General features: G+C 46.1%; 1 protein-coding gene across 2 annotated transcripts in view; it reads right to left on the reverse strand.

Annotated features, from left to right (window-relative positions):
• Nucleotides 1–13,673, reverse strand: part of LOC121539027 (MAM domain-containing glycosylphosphatidylinositol anchor protein 2-like) — a 195,640-nt gene that overhangs the window by 84,174 nt on the left and 97,793 nt on the right. For both annotated transcript variants that reach the window (XM_041847215.2, XM_045206173.1), the window contains exons 7-8: nt 12,652–12,981; nt 9,717–10,010 (exon numbers count right to left, since the gene is read on the reverse strand). In XM_041847215.2, the coding sequence (XP_041703149.1) occupies nt 9,717–10,010; nt 12,652–12,981 (624 nt within the window). The remainder of the gene's footprint in view (nt 1–9,716; nt 10,011–12,651; nt 12,982–13,673) is intronic.

The raw sequence follows: 13,673 nt of genomic DNA on the forward strand, positions 1-13,673 counted from the left end.
GTTTTATTAGAGCAGAAAATTGGTTTTATTAGCACAGAAATAGGTTTTTATTAGAGAGCAGAAATAGGTTTTATTAGAGCAGAAATAGGTTTTTATTAGAGAGCAGAAAGAGGTTTTATAAGAGCAGAAATAGGCCTACAAATACAAGTAAATGTTAGTGGTTGCTGTAGAACATTGGACATCCTCGTGTTGTACACACAAACCTACAGAATGTACAGACCCCACGGCTAGCAGGCCAACTTCTGTGGAACATCACATTCAATGGCGTGCTGTATTCATAGTGAATTAACCTTAGCCCCCGTGCTCAAGGACATGGCTGCATGGGAGTTACATAATGAGTGGAGAGCTGTTAAACTGGCTAGCAACAACAAACATCTGTGAGTCACTCACACACACACACACTCACACACACACACACACTCATATACACACACTCACACACACAGAGCAGTAGGAGCAGCTGTAATGATGTTCACAGTCACCCTCGAGTGTGAAACTCCAACTATGAGTGGCGCCATTGTGGATCTGGTAGACTAGAGTATCGCCCATAGAGATGTAAGTGCATATATACTGTAAGTGTTACATTCAATTCAGTCGTATTGTGGTTCAGGTAGAGGGGGTATTGTCTGTGTCGTGATTTACAGAACAAACATACTGAATAACACTAACTGACCTGTATAGAGACCGTAGAGATATCCAGCTAGCCACATTAGGTCACACCTGATACCACTGTGCTCTTGTCACTGTGTAATTATTCCTGTGCAGTTTAGTATTGTAATTACTCATGGTTACACTGTACCTAGGGTATAGCTGAGTATACACTACACCAGGGTTCTTCAATTCCGGTCCTGGAGGGCCGAAACACTTCTGTTTTTTATTTCTACCTGGTAGTTAATTGCACTCACCTGGTGTCCCAGGTCTGAATTAGCCCCTGATTAGAAGGAGAGGATGAAAAACAGAGGTGTTTCGGCCCTCCAGGACCGGAATTGAAGAACCCTGCACTACACGGCTTCTAAAATCTGAAGAACTTGGGCGTGCTCACATTTCCCGATTTCCTTGTCCCAAATCTCTCATTCGGTCCCCATCCTCAACCCCAGGACGTGGGTGCTGACGTTACACGACGATTTCCTGGTTGATCCTGCGTTTCCCGCTCGTCATAGGAAAAAGAATAGACGACGCGTAAAGAGCGAGCTGGTTTACTAGAGCGACTCCTCATGTGGCGAAACATTACAAATGATGAATATGAAATGGTTGGGACGTGGGCAATATGGACTTTCTATTCTATGTTAATACATTGCTTTAGGGCAGAGGCTAGTTCATTCCATCTTTTTGGTTCCTGTCGTTGTAGGACGCACAGGTAATATTGAAAAGGCAGCGGTGTTCTCTCCACAGCTCCACAGATCTGTCTTCCATCACCTCGGTCCACACGGTGCGTGTTGATGCCTTCCCTCTTCGCCATCATTGTTTGTTCTCACATGCCGAGTGCTCATTGGCTATTGTCAGTAGTCCTTGCCAAATCATGTCGTAGCACTACTCATACTACAAGACGCACGACCAAAGCGGCGTCTGCATCCCGATGCTGGAGATGTGTCCTAAATAGCACTCTATTTCCTTTATAGTACACTACTTTTGACCGGGCCCCATAGTCCTGATTGTACCTGGCTAGGTCCTACTATAGGCCCAGTCCTGTAGTCCTGATTGTACCTGGCTAGGTCCTACTATAGGCCCAGTCCTGTAGTCCTGATTGTACCTGGCTAGGTCCTACTATAGGCCCAGTCCTGTAGTCCTGATTGTACCTGGCTAGGTCCTACTATAGGCCCAGTCCTCCTGTAGTCATGATTGTACCTGGCTAGGTCCTACTATAGGCCCAGTCCTCCTGTAGTCCTGATTGTACCTGGCTAGGTCCTACTATAGGCCCAGTCCTCCTGTAGTCCTGATTGTACCTGGCTAGGTCCTACTATAGGCCCAGTCCTCCTGTAGTCCTGATTGTACCTGGCTAGGTCCTACTATAGGCCCAGTCCTCCTGTACTCTGATTGTACCTGGCTAGGTCCTACTATAGGCCCAGTCCTCCTGTAGTCCTGATTGTACCTGGCTAGGTCCTACTATAGGCCCAGTCCTCCTGTAGTCCTGATTGTACCTGGCTAGGTCCTACTATAGGCCCAGTCCTCCTGTAGTCCTGATTGTACCTGGCTAGGTCCTACTATAGGCCCAGTCCTCCTGTAGTTCTGATTGTACCTGGCTAGGTCCTACTATAGGCCCAGTCCTCCTGTAGTTCTGATTGTACCTGGCTAGGTCCTACTATAGGCCCAGTCCTCCTGTAGTCCTGATTGTACCTGGCTAGGTCCTACTATAGGCCCAGTCCTCCTGTAGTCCTGATTGTACCTGGCTAGGTCCTACTATAGGCCCAGTCCTCCTGTACTCTGATTGTACCTGGCTAGGTCCTACTATAGGCCCAGTCCTCCTGTAGTTCTGATTGTACCTGGCTAGGTCCTACTATAGGCCCAGTCCTCCTGTAGTCCTGATTGTACCTGGCTAGGTCCTACTATAGGCCCAGTCCTCCTGTAGTCCTGATTGTACCTGGCTAGGTCCTACTATAGGCCCAGTCCTCCTGTAGTTCTGATTGTACCTGGCTAGGTCCTACTATAGGCCCAGTCCTCCTGTACTCTGATTGTACCTGGCTAGGTCCTACTATAGGCCCAGTCCTCCTGTAGTCATGATTGTACCTGGCTAGGTCCTACTATAGGCCCAGTCCTCCTGTAGTCCTGATTGTACCTGGCTATCTAGAAGCTAAAAGGGTTATTTGGCTGTCCCCATAGGAGAACCCTTTGAATAACTATTTTTGGTTCCAGGAGCCCAAAAGGGTTCTGCCTGGAACCAAAAATGGTTATCCTATGGGGACAGCCGAAGAACCATTTTGGAACCCTTTTTTCTAAGAGTGTAGGTCCTACTATAGGCCCAGCTCTCTGGTCGGTCAGTATGACACTCTGGGCCCAGTCCTCCTTCCTCCTCCTCCACCCTTTCCCCTAGCCTTCTTCTTGTCTGTTTCTGTGTTTCTCCACACTCCACAAACGGTCCTGCTGGGGCCACACTAAGGACAATTCTGAAGCCTGGTTGCCTCGGGGACAATTCTGAAGCCTGGTTGCCTCGGGGACAATTCTGAGGCCTGGTTGCCTCGGGGACAATTCTGAGGCCTGGTTGCCTCGGGGACAATTCTGAGGCCTGGTTGCCTCGGGGACAATTCTGAGGCCTGGTTGCCTCGGGGACAATTCTGAGGCCTGGTTGCCTCGGGGACAATTCTGAGGCCAGGTTGCCTCGGGGACTCTCTGAAGCCAGGTTGCCTCGGGGACTCTCTGAAGCCAGGTTGCCTCGGGGACTCTCTGAGGCCAGGCTGAGGCCACACACACACACACACGCATAAATGCACACACACAACACTCACATACACGTATGCACACACAGTTCCTTCATATGGCTCATCATCCCTCAGCCATGTTCCTAGTTACTTTATGTGATGTTACTTCACGTAAAGTAACATCACGTAAAGTAACATCACTTTACGTTACTTTACTTTACTTTGTGGCAGTGGTTATCAAACGCTGATACAGCAGAGCTAGGTTTGATTTCAACCCAACGCTTTCCCCTAGCCTACTTCTCCCGGTCCATGTACAGCATACAGTGGGGAGAACAAGTATTTGATACACTGCCGATTTTGCAGGTTTTCCTACTTACAAAGCATGTAGAGGTCTGTCATTTTTATCATAGGTACACTTCAACTGTGAGAGACGGAATCTAAAACAAAAATCCCCATTAAAAATCTGTGGTTTGAATTGAAGAGGGCAGTCCATAAGCGTAGCCGATGGATATCAAGGATCTGGAAAGATTCTCTATATATAATTTTCTAAGAAATTTGAGCATACAGTATAGTTAGGTATTTCTATTGATTTTATACAGTCGTTTTTTGCTGATCTTTATCAAGGGTGTCAATCATTTACATTTACATTTACATTTATGTATAATGATGGACCCCACTGTACATGCAACCTGAGGAAATTAGCTGGTGACATGATGATGGAAGACACTGTTAGAGGAGGCCATAGAGCCTTCAAATGGCACCCTTTTCCTTATATAGTGCACTACTATGGTCAAAAGTAGTGCACTATATAGGGAATATGGTGCAATTAGGGACACAGACTATGAGAAACATCCATCTAATTAATAGTGTTTGTGTTCATCTTAATATTGGAGAGGAGGGAAGATACCTTGGGCTGTCTTATTGAAATGCAGAGTTGGTTGTCGCTCGGATTACTGCTTCTTTAACAGGCCTGTGAAAAATGTGTGATCTATGACCTTATATCCCACCCATCACCACAGACACATACAGTGGGGAGAACAAGTATTTGATACACTGCCGATTTTGCAGGTTTTCCTACTTACAAAGCATGTAGAGGTCTGTAATCTTTATCATAGGTACACTTCAACTGTGAGAGACGGAATCTAAAACAAAAATCCAGAAAATCACATTGTATGATTTTTAAGTAATTAATTTCAATTTTATTGCATGACATAAGTATTTGATACATCAGAAAAGCAGAACTTAGTATTTGGTACAGAAACCTTTGTTTGCAATTACAGAGATCATACGTTTCCTGTAGGTCTTGACCAGGTTTGCACACACTGCAGCAGGGATTTTGGCCCACTCCTCCATACAGACCTTCTCCAGATCCTTCAGGTTTCGGGGCTGTCGCTGGGCAATACGGACTTTCAGCTCCCTCCAAAGGTTTCTATTGGGTTCAGGTCTGGAGACTGGCTAGGCCACTCCAGGACCTTGAGATGCTTCTTACGGAGCCACTCCTTAGTTGCCCTGGCTGTGTGTTTCGGGTCGTTGTCATGCTGGAAGACCCAGCCACGACCCATCTTCAATGCTCTTACTGAGGGAAGGAGATTGTTGGCCAAGATCTCGCGATACATGGCCCCATCCATCCTCCCCTCAATACGGTGCAGTCGTCCTGTCCCCTTTGCAGAAAAGCATCCCCAAAAATGATGTTTCCACCTCCATGCTTCACGGTTGGGATGGTGTTCTTGGGGTTGTACTCATCCTTCTTCTTCCTCCAAACACGGCGAGTGGAGTTTAGACCAAAAAGCTCTATTTTTGTCTCATCAGACCACATTACCTTCTCCCATTCCTCCTCTGGATCATCCAGATGGTCATTGGCAAACTTCAGACGGGCCTGGACATGCGCTGGCTTGAGCAGGGGGACCTTGCGTGCGCTGCAGGATTTTAATCCATGACGGTGTAGTGTGTTACTAATGGTTTTCTTTGAGACTGTGGTCCCAGCTCCCTTCAGGTCATTGACCAGGTCCTGCCGTGTAGTTCTGGGCTGATCCCTCACCTTCCTCATGATCATTGATGCCCCACGAGGTGAGATCTTGCATGGTGCCCCAGACCGAGGGTGATTGACCGTCATCTTGAACTTCTTCCATTTTCTAATAATTGCGCCAACAGTTGTTGCCTTCTCACCAAGCTGCTTGCCTATTGTCCTGTAGCCCATCCCAGCCTTGTGCAGGTCTACAATTATATCCCTGATGTCCTTACACAGCTCTCTGGTCTTGGCCATTTTTATTTTTTATTTTTTTTATTTCACCTTTATTTAACCAGGTAAACCAGTTGAGAACAAGTTCTCATTTACAACTGCGACCTGGCCAAGATAAAGCAAAGCAGTGCGATAAAAACAACAACACAGAGTTACATATGGGGTAAAACAAAACAAAGCCAAAAAAAAAAATACAACAGAAATACATATATATACAGTGTGTGCAAATTTAGCAAGTTATGGAGGTAAGGCAATAAAATAGGCTATAGTGCAAAATAATTACAATTAGTATTAACACTGGAATGATAGATGTGCAAGAGATGATGTGCAAATAGAGATACTGGGGTACAAATGAGCAAAATAAATAACAATATAGGGATGAGGTAGTTGGGCGGGCTAATTTCAGATGGGCTGTGTACAGGTGCAGTGATCGGTAAGGTGCTCTGACAACTGATGCTTAAAGTTAGTGAGGGAGATAAGTGTCTCCAGCTTCAGAGATTTTTGCAATTTGTTCCAGTCATTGGCAGCAGAGAACTGGAAGGAATTGCGGCCAAAGGAGGTGTTGGCTTTGGGGATGACCAGTGAGATATACCCGCTGGAGCGCAGACTACGGGTGGGTGTTGCTATGGTGACCAATGAGCTAAGATAAGGCGGGGATTTGCCTAGCAGTGATTTATAGATGGCCTGGAGCCAGTGGGTTTGGCGACGAATATGTAGTGAGGACCAGCCAACAAGAGCGTACAGGTCACAGTGGTGGGTATTATATGGGGCTTTGGAGACAAAACGGATGGCACTGTGATAGACTACATCCAATTTGCTGAGTAGAGTGTTGGAGGCTATTTTGTAAATGACATCGCCGAAGTCAAGGATCGGTAGGATAGTCAGTTTTACGAGGGCATGTTTGGCAGCATGAGTGAAGGAGGCTTTGTTACGAAATAGGAAACCGATTCTAGATTTAACTTTGGATTGGAGATTCTTAATGTGAGTCTGGAAGGAGAGTTTACAGTCTAACCAGACACCTAGATATTTGTAGTTGTCCACATACTCTAGGTCAGACCCGTCAGTGTAGTGATTCTAGTCGGGTGGGCGGGTGCAAGCAGCGTTCGGTTGAAGAGCATGCATTTAGTTTTGCTAGTGTTTAAGAGCAGTTGGAGGCTACTGAAGGAGTGTTGTATGGAATTGAAGCTCGTTTGGAGGTTTGTTAACACAGTGTCCAATGAAGGGCCAGATGTATACAAAATGGTGTCGTCTGCGTAGAGGTGGATCTGAGAGTCACCAGCAGCAAGAGCGACGTCATTGATATACACAGAGAAAAGAGTCGGCCCAAGAATTGAACCCTGTGGCACCCCCATAGAGACTGCCATAGGTCCAGACAACAGGCCCTCCGATTTGACACATTGAACTCTATCTAAGAAGTAGTTGGTGAACCAGGAGAGGCAGTCATTTGAGAAACCAAGGCCATTGTGGAGAGGTTGGAGTCTGTTTAATTGAGTGTGTGGACAGGTGTCTTTTATACAGGTAACGAGTTCAAACAGGTGCAGTTAATACAGGTAATGAGTGGAGAACAGGAGGGCTTCTTAAAGAAAAACTAACGGGTCTGTGAGAGCCGGAATTCTTACTGGTTGGTAGGTGATCAAATACTTATGTCATGCAATAAAATTGAAATTAATTACTTAAAAATCATACAATGTGATTTTCTGGATTTTTGTTTTAGATTCCGTCTCTCACAGTTGAAGTGTACCTATGATAAAGATTACAGACCTCTACATGCTTTGTAAGTAGGAAAACCTGCAAAATCGGCAGTGTATCAAATACTTGTTCTCCCCACTGTATGTGTCTGTGGTGATGGGTGGGATATAAGGTCATAGATCACACATTTTTCACAGGCCTGTTAAAGAAGCAGTAATCCGAGCGACAACCAACTCTGCATTTCAATAAGACAGCCCAAGGTATCTTCCCTCCTCTCCAATATTAAGATGAACACAAACACTATTAATTAGATGGATGTTTCTCATAGTCTGTGTCCCTAATTGCACCATATTCCCTATATAGTGCACTACTTTTGACCATAGTAGTGCACTATATAAGGAAAAGGGTGCCATTTGAAGGCTCTATGGCCTCCTCTAACAGTGTCTTCCATCATCATGTCACCAGCTAATTTCCTCAGGTTGCATGTACAGTGGGGTCCATCATTATTGACACCCTTGATAAAGATCAGCAAAAAATGACTGTATAAAATCAATAGAAATACCTAACTATACTGTATGCTCAAATTTCTTAGAAAATTATATATAGAGAATCTTTCCAGATCCTTGATATCCATCGGCTACGCTTATGGACTGCCCTCTTCAATTCAAACCACAGATTTTTAATGGGGTTCAAGTCTGGAGATTGAGTTGGCATTTGCAAAATGTTGATTTTGTGGTCAATGGATTTTGCTTAGTGCTTGGCGTGATTGTCTTGCTGGAAGATCCACTTGCCGGCCAAGTTTCAGCCTCCTGGCTGAGGCAACCAAGTTTTTGGCTAAAATGTCCTGGTAGGGGAGAGTGGGGTAAGTTGAGCCGTTTTTTACATTCAGCATCACTCCGTCAATAGTATTCTATCTAACAAAGATATCTACATATATTTCAGGATGTTGTGTATCCCTGGGAAAAATCGGAATTAATGTAAACATAACAGTTTTGAAAACAGCTTGTCCAAAAAAAGTGGTCTCTTGGGACAAATTACCCCGGGTATTTCTTTTGTGGAAAAACGGAAGCATATGCAGAAAAGAACCTCATACGTACTGTAGAATATGGTGGTGCATCTTTGAAGTTATGGGGCTATTTTACTTCCACTGGTCCTGTGGCCAACGGCATCATGGACTTTACCAAGTAGCAGGATATTTGGCCACAAGTGGATCTTCCAGCAAGACGATAACAGCAAGCACACATTCAAATCCACAAAGAAAGGGTTAATTGACCACAAAATCAACGCTTTGCAATGGCCATCTCAGTCTCCGGACTTGAACCCCATTGAAAACCTGTGGTTTGAATTGAAGAGGGCAGTCCATAAGCGCAGACGAAGGCTATCAAGGATCTGGAAAGATTCTGTAATGGTATAAGATGCCTCCCAATGTGTTCTCCAATTTGATAAAACATTTTAGAAAAAGGCTCAGGGTCGTTATCCTCAAGGGTAGGGTGGTGGAGTACTGAAAACAGGGGTGCCAATTATTTTGACCGCTATCTTTAAAGAAAGTATTTGTTAAACAAAATCTATTTCTCTGAGCAATTGTATCAGTATAAAATAATATACGTAAAAAAAAATGTTGCATACAATATACCTCAGTATTTCTATTCGTTTTATACAGTCTTTGTTGCTCATCTTTATCAAGGGTGCCAATTATTATGGACCCCACTGTATGTTCAACAAGGTCAATAAACGTTATGGATTATGCGATTACAAAAAGCGCCTCTCGTTTCTCTAAAGTGTAGGCCGCTAACGGTCATTAACACTGACACGCAACCCTTTTCCATAACGTTTTTTTAGTGACTGAGTTAAAGTCGTGTTGAACCGTTTCTTTGAACATGGAACATACAATAGGGAATTGATTACGTTACACCTGGAGAAATGTAATTCAGACTCTTTAATGATTAGCCAAGGCAAGATGTGTTGGATCTTAATATTGTCCTTCATCTACAGCAGCATGTTACTATACAGTATGTTAAGAACATTAAATACCATGGCAACATAAGTGATCCCCACACATCTAACTTAAACCCCTTAAAAACGTCTGTGCACTCCAGTGTATAGTCGACTCTTGATGAGTGCCGATCGGATTGCAAGTCACAATTCAAATATATCATCTTGAATTTTGCACAGTTTACCCACCTTTCCTGACCCCCTCCTCCTTACAGTGACCTATCCAGGTCACGGCACCAATGTAACCAACCGTAATTATCAGGAGTGGACGGTCGTCCAAAAACACAGTACATCCATCCATTACTCATACTGCATGATGAGCTCCATCTGGTTCACAGAGACCTATCTGGGTCACGGCACCAACGTAACAAACCGTGGTTCAAACCAATTGCATTTATCAGAAGTGTACTGTAAAAAAACACTATAGTATCCAGAATACTCACACTGAACAGTGAGCTCCACTAGGGCTTCCCGGGGCTTGACGTTGAAGCCGTTGTACTGGCTGGTGGCGCAGCGGTAGGTTCCCGTCATCTCACGGGACACGTTAACGATGCGCAGTGCGCCGTCGTAGCTCTCTGTCTGAAGGCCGCCGTCGGGCATGGGCACCTCCTTGTCGGCCCTCGACCAGAGGATGATAGGCTTGGGCTTCCCCGAGACCAGGCACTGGAGCTCCACCGTGTCACCCTCCTGGACCACCAAGGGGGACTTGCCCCGTGGCACCGTTAACTCCGGAGGGACTGGGAGAGAAGGAGAGAGAAACTTTACGTTACTTTACGTGATGTTCATTTACGTGATGTTCATTTATCTGATGTTACTTTACGTTATGTTATTTTACTCTACGTAACTTTACTTTGTGGCAGTGGTTATCAAACTCTGATACAGGAGTGCTAGGTATTATTTCAACCCAGCGTTAACACCTGATTAAACTAATCAATGAATCACCTTGATTAGTGGAATCTGGTGGGCAAGAACAAAAACCTGCACACCCTGTAGTTATCCAGCCAGGATCAAGGGTTGGTAGAAAGTACGAGTAGGAGCCTTGTGCATTCTGACCATCCACCCCTCAGAATCACCCCCTTGTCGTCCCCCCCCCCACCCCAAAACAGTGCTATGACTGTGGCATCCTTGTTGAAATGTATTGTCTGCTGCTGCTACACAGAAAGAAAAAAGCTATGAATAGAAAATAGCGACAAATAAGTAGTAGAGTGAGCGAACACGGAACAGAGAGGCGAAGAGACAGGTCTCCTGGGCATTGCCAGGTCATTCATTTGGCGCATTTGGAGGGGTAGCTATCCCCCCCCCCCTGAGCTTTCAGCTCCGCTCAACCACAGGGGTTCTCTGCCAAAGGCATATACCATCATCCCAACCCGGTCCAATCATTCTGGACGGGCTTTACTTTGCTCTTAGTCCAAATGGATTTTAGTAATGCATGTTGGAGGTTGCTACTCTGCTCCATTGGTTATAATATACTGGAGATGACAATAAAGGCAAACACAGGCCCTAAAAATGTGAATCTGATGAACCACTCAAGACAGATAGATAAGAAGGAAGGAGAGAGAGGGAAGGAGTGGAGGAGAGAGAGAAGGAGAGAGAGGAGAAGAGAGGGAAGGAGAGCGAGAGAGAGGGAGAGAAGGAGAGAGGGGGAAGGAGAGAGAGGGGGAGAGGGAAGGAGAGAGAGAGGGAAGGAGAGAGAGAGGGAAGGAGAGAGAGGGGGAAGGAGAGAGAGGGGGAAGGGGAGAGGAGGAGAGAGGGGAGGAGAGAGGAGGAGAGAGGGGAGGAGAGAGAGGGAAGAGAGAGGGAAGGAGAGAGAGAGGGAAGGAGAGAGAGAGGGAAGGAGAGAGAGGGGGAAGGAGAGAGAGAGGGGAAGGGGAGAGGAGGAGAGAGAGGGGGAAGGGGAGAGGAGGAGAGAGAGGGGGAAGGGGAGAGGAGGAGAGAGGGGAGGAGAGAGGAGGAGAGAGGGGAGGAGAGAGAGGGGGAAGGAGAGAGAGGGGGAAGGAGAGAGAGGAGGGAAGGAGAGAGAGGAGGGAAGGAGAGAGGAGGGAAGGAGAGAGAGGAGGGAAGGAGAGAGAGGGGGAGAGAGAGGGAAGAGAGAGGGAAGGAGAGAGAGAGGAAGGAGAGAGAGAGGAAGGAGAGAGAGAGGGAAGGAGAGAGAGAGGGAAGGAGAGAGAGGGGGAAGGAGAGAGAGGGGGAAGGGGAGAGGAGGAGAGAGGGGAGGAGAGAGGAGGAGAGAGGGGAGGAGAGAGAGGGGGAAGGAGAGAGAGGGGGGAGAGAGGGAAGGAGAGAGAGAGGGAAGGAGAGAGAGAGGGAAGGAGAGAGAGAGGGAAGGAGAGAGCGAGGGAAGGAGAGAGAGAGGGAAGGAGAGAGAGGGGGAAGGAGAGAGAGGGGGGAGGGGAGAGGAGGAGAGAGGGGAGGAGAGAGGAGGAGAGAGGGGAGGAGAGAGAGGGGGAAGGAGAGAGAGGGGGAAGGAGAGAGAGGAGGGAAGGAGAGAGAGGAGGGAAGGAGAGAGGAGGGAAGGAGAGAGGAGGGAAGGAGAGAGAGGAGGGAAGGAGAGAGAGGAGGGAAGGAGAGAGAGGGGGAAGGAAAGAGAAAGGAGAGCTACTCACAATGATCCTAATAGCCAGCTCCTTGATGTTTATAAGTTCTCCCTTCCATTTCATTGTCAATTTACCAATCCTCCCTCCCACACGAGGATAATCATGTCAATGGACGCCCATCATCAAACATTTGTGTTCCGCTCCTGCTTTACAAACATATTATCTCAAAAAGAACAGAAAATAACACAACTAAAGATCTTTCGCATCAGTTCGGACGCCAACAAACTAAAGGCAACATACTGAGGGAGGAGCTAATTAGGAGAAAATAACACAGGAGAGCCTCTAGCAGCAGGCTGTAAATAACCATTAGGTTTGGAAGTAGGAACATGTCACAAAACATTAGCCACACATCCACATCAATTAGCGACTGATTTAGGCCTGGTTGAACGGACCGATCCCAATTAATAACAATCTGGCCTGAAAACACTCACATTAGAATCCGGACTTTACTGGAAACTCAATGTGCCATTCTTCCTATAAAGTACACATACTGTACTTTGTAGTGTAGTGCACTTTGTGTATTGACCACTAAGAGGGGTAGGGGAGTCCCATCATCTCATCCTTCATAACCACTGAAAGATATTGAGGACTTTCCATATCCCTGTAACCTATGCCTTCCTGTAATGACTTCCTGTAAATGTAATAACTTCCTGTAGCTACTTTATGCTACTTAGACTTGGTGACAAAGCTTGCCTAGCTCTGTGCAGTAAAACAGGTGTCTACTGTATCACACAGCTATTAGAACGACTAGAAGGACAACAGTAGAGTAGAGTCCGTTGCTCACCTGTGGTCGAAGAGATATTGACGTCGATGCTGATCTCGGGGATGCCGCCGTTCTTCAGCACTGCCACACAGGTGTACGTGCCGAAGTCAGTGAACTTGAGGTCGATGATGTCCAGGTTGGTGGTGCCTGTCTGGACGTCCGGGTCGGTGTGGGTGATGACCATACGCTCTGAGCTGCGCAGCGGCCGTCCATTCTTCAGCCAGCTGAACAGGAGCTCCTCTGGCGGCGTGGCCTCCACCTGGCAGGAGATCTTGACCTCACGGCCAATCTGGATGTTGTCATCGTTGTGGTACGGGTCGGGCGTGATCCAGAAGCGCCCCTTCTTTAGCCCTGCAAAGGGAGGGAGGGAGAGAGAGTGAGAGGGGGAGGGGGAGAGAGGGCAAAAGAGAGGGCGAGAGAGAGAGATAGGGAGAGAGAGAGAGAGAGAGAGAGAGAGAGAGAGAGAGAGAGAGAGAGAGAGAGAGATCAGTGCTAATGCTAATAATTGGGGCCCAGGGTTTGTTTTATCCCATATAATATAATATAATATAATATAATTCACAACAATGACTTACACCCAGTCTTTTTTCTTGGTCACTGAAGGGAGATGGGTCTTTGCCTATAATATAATATAACATACTGTATAATATAACATATAATCAAGGGACCTTACTGTACTGATATAATACAATTATGGCTGCCACCTGGGGGCACAAGAAGTTCCAGTTTCAAATAAAGAGGAATGAATGAATGCTTGCTCATTGCACACCACAGCTAGCTAGCTAGCTAGCATAATATTAGTGTCAGAAGTTGGATCCAAAGACAAGTCTCCCTTTAGTGACCAAAAAAACCGATTGGGTGTAAGTTATTGTCTACTATAAATAGGTCCCGGAGTTTTTCCTGCTTAGGTGCAGTGGTGTAAAGTACTTTAGTAAAACTACTTTTTTGGGGGTATCTGTACTTTACTATTGATATTTTTGACAACTTTTACTTCACTACATTTCTAAAGAAAATATTGTACTTCCTACTCCATACATTTCCCC

Source organism: Coregonus clupeaformis, chromosome 21 (genome assembly GCF_020615455.1).
Source record: "Coregonus clupeaformis isolate EN_2021a chromosome 21, ASM2061545v1, whole genome shotgun sequence".
NCBI lineage: Eukaryota > Metazoa > Chordata > Actinopteri > Salmoniformes > Salmonidae > Coregonus > Coregonus clupeaformis.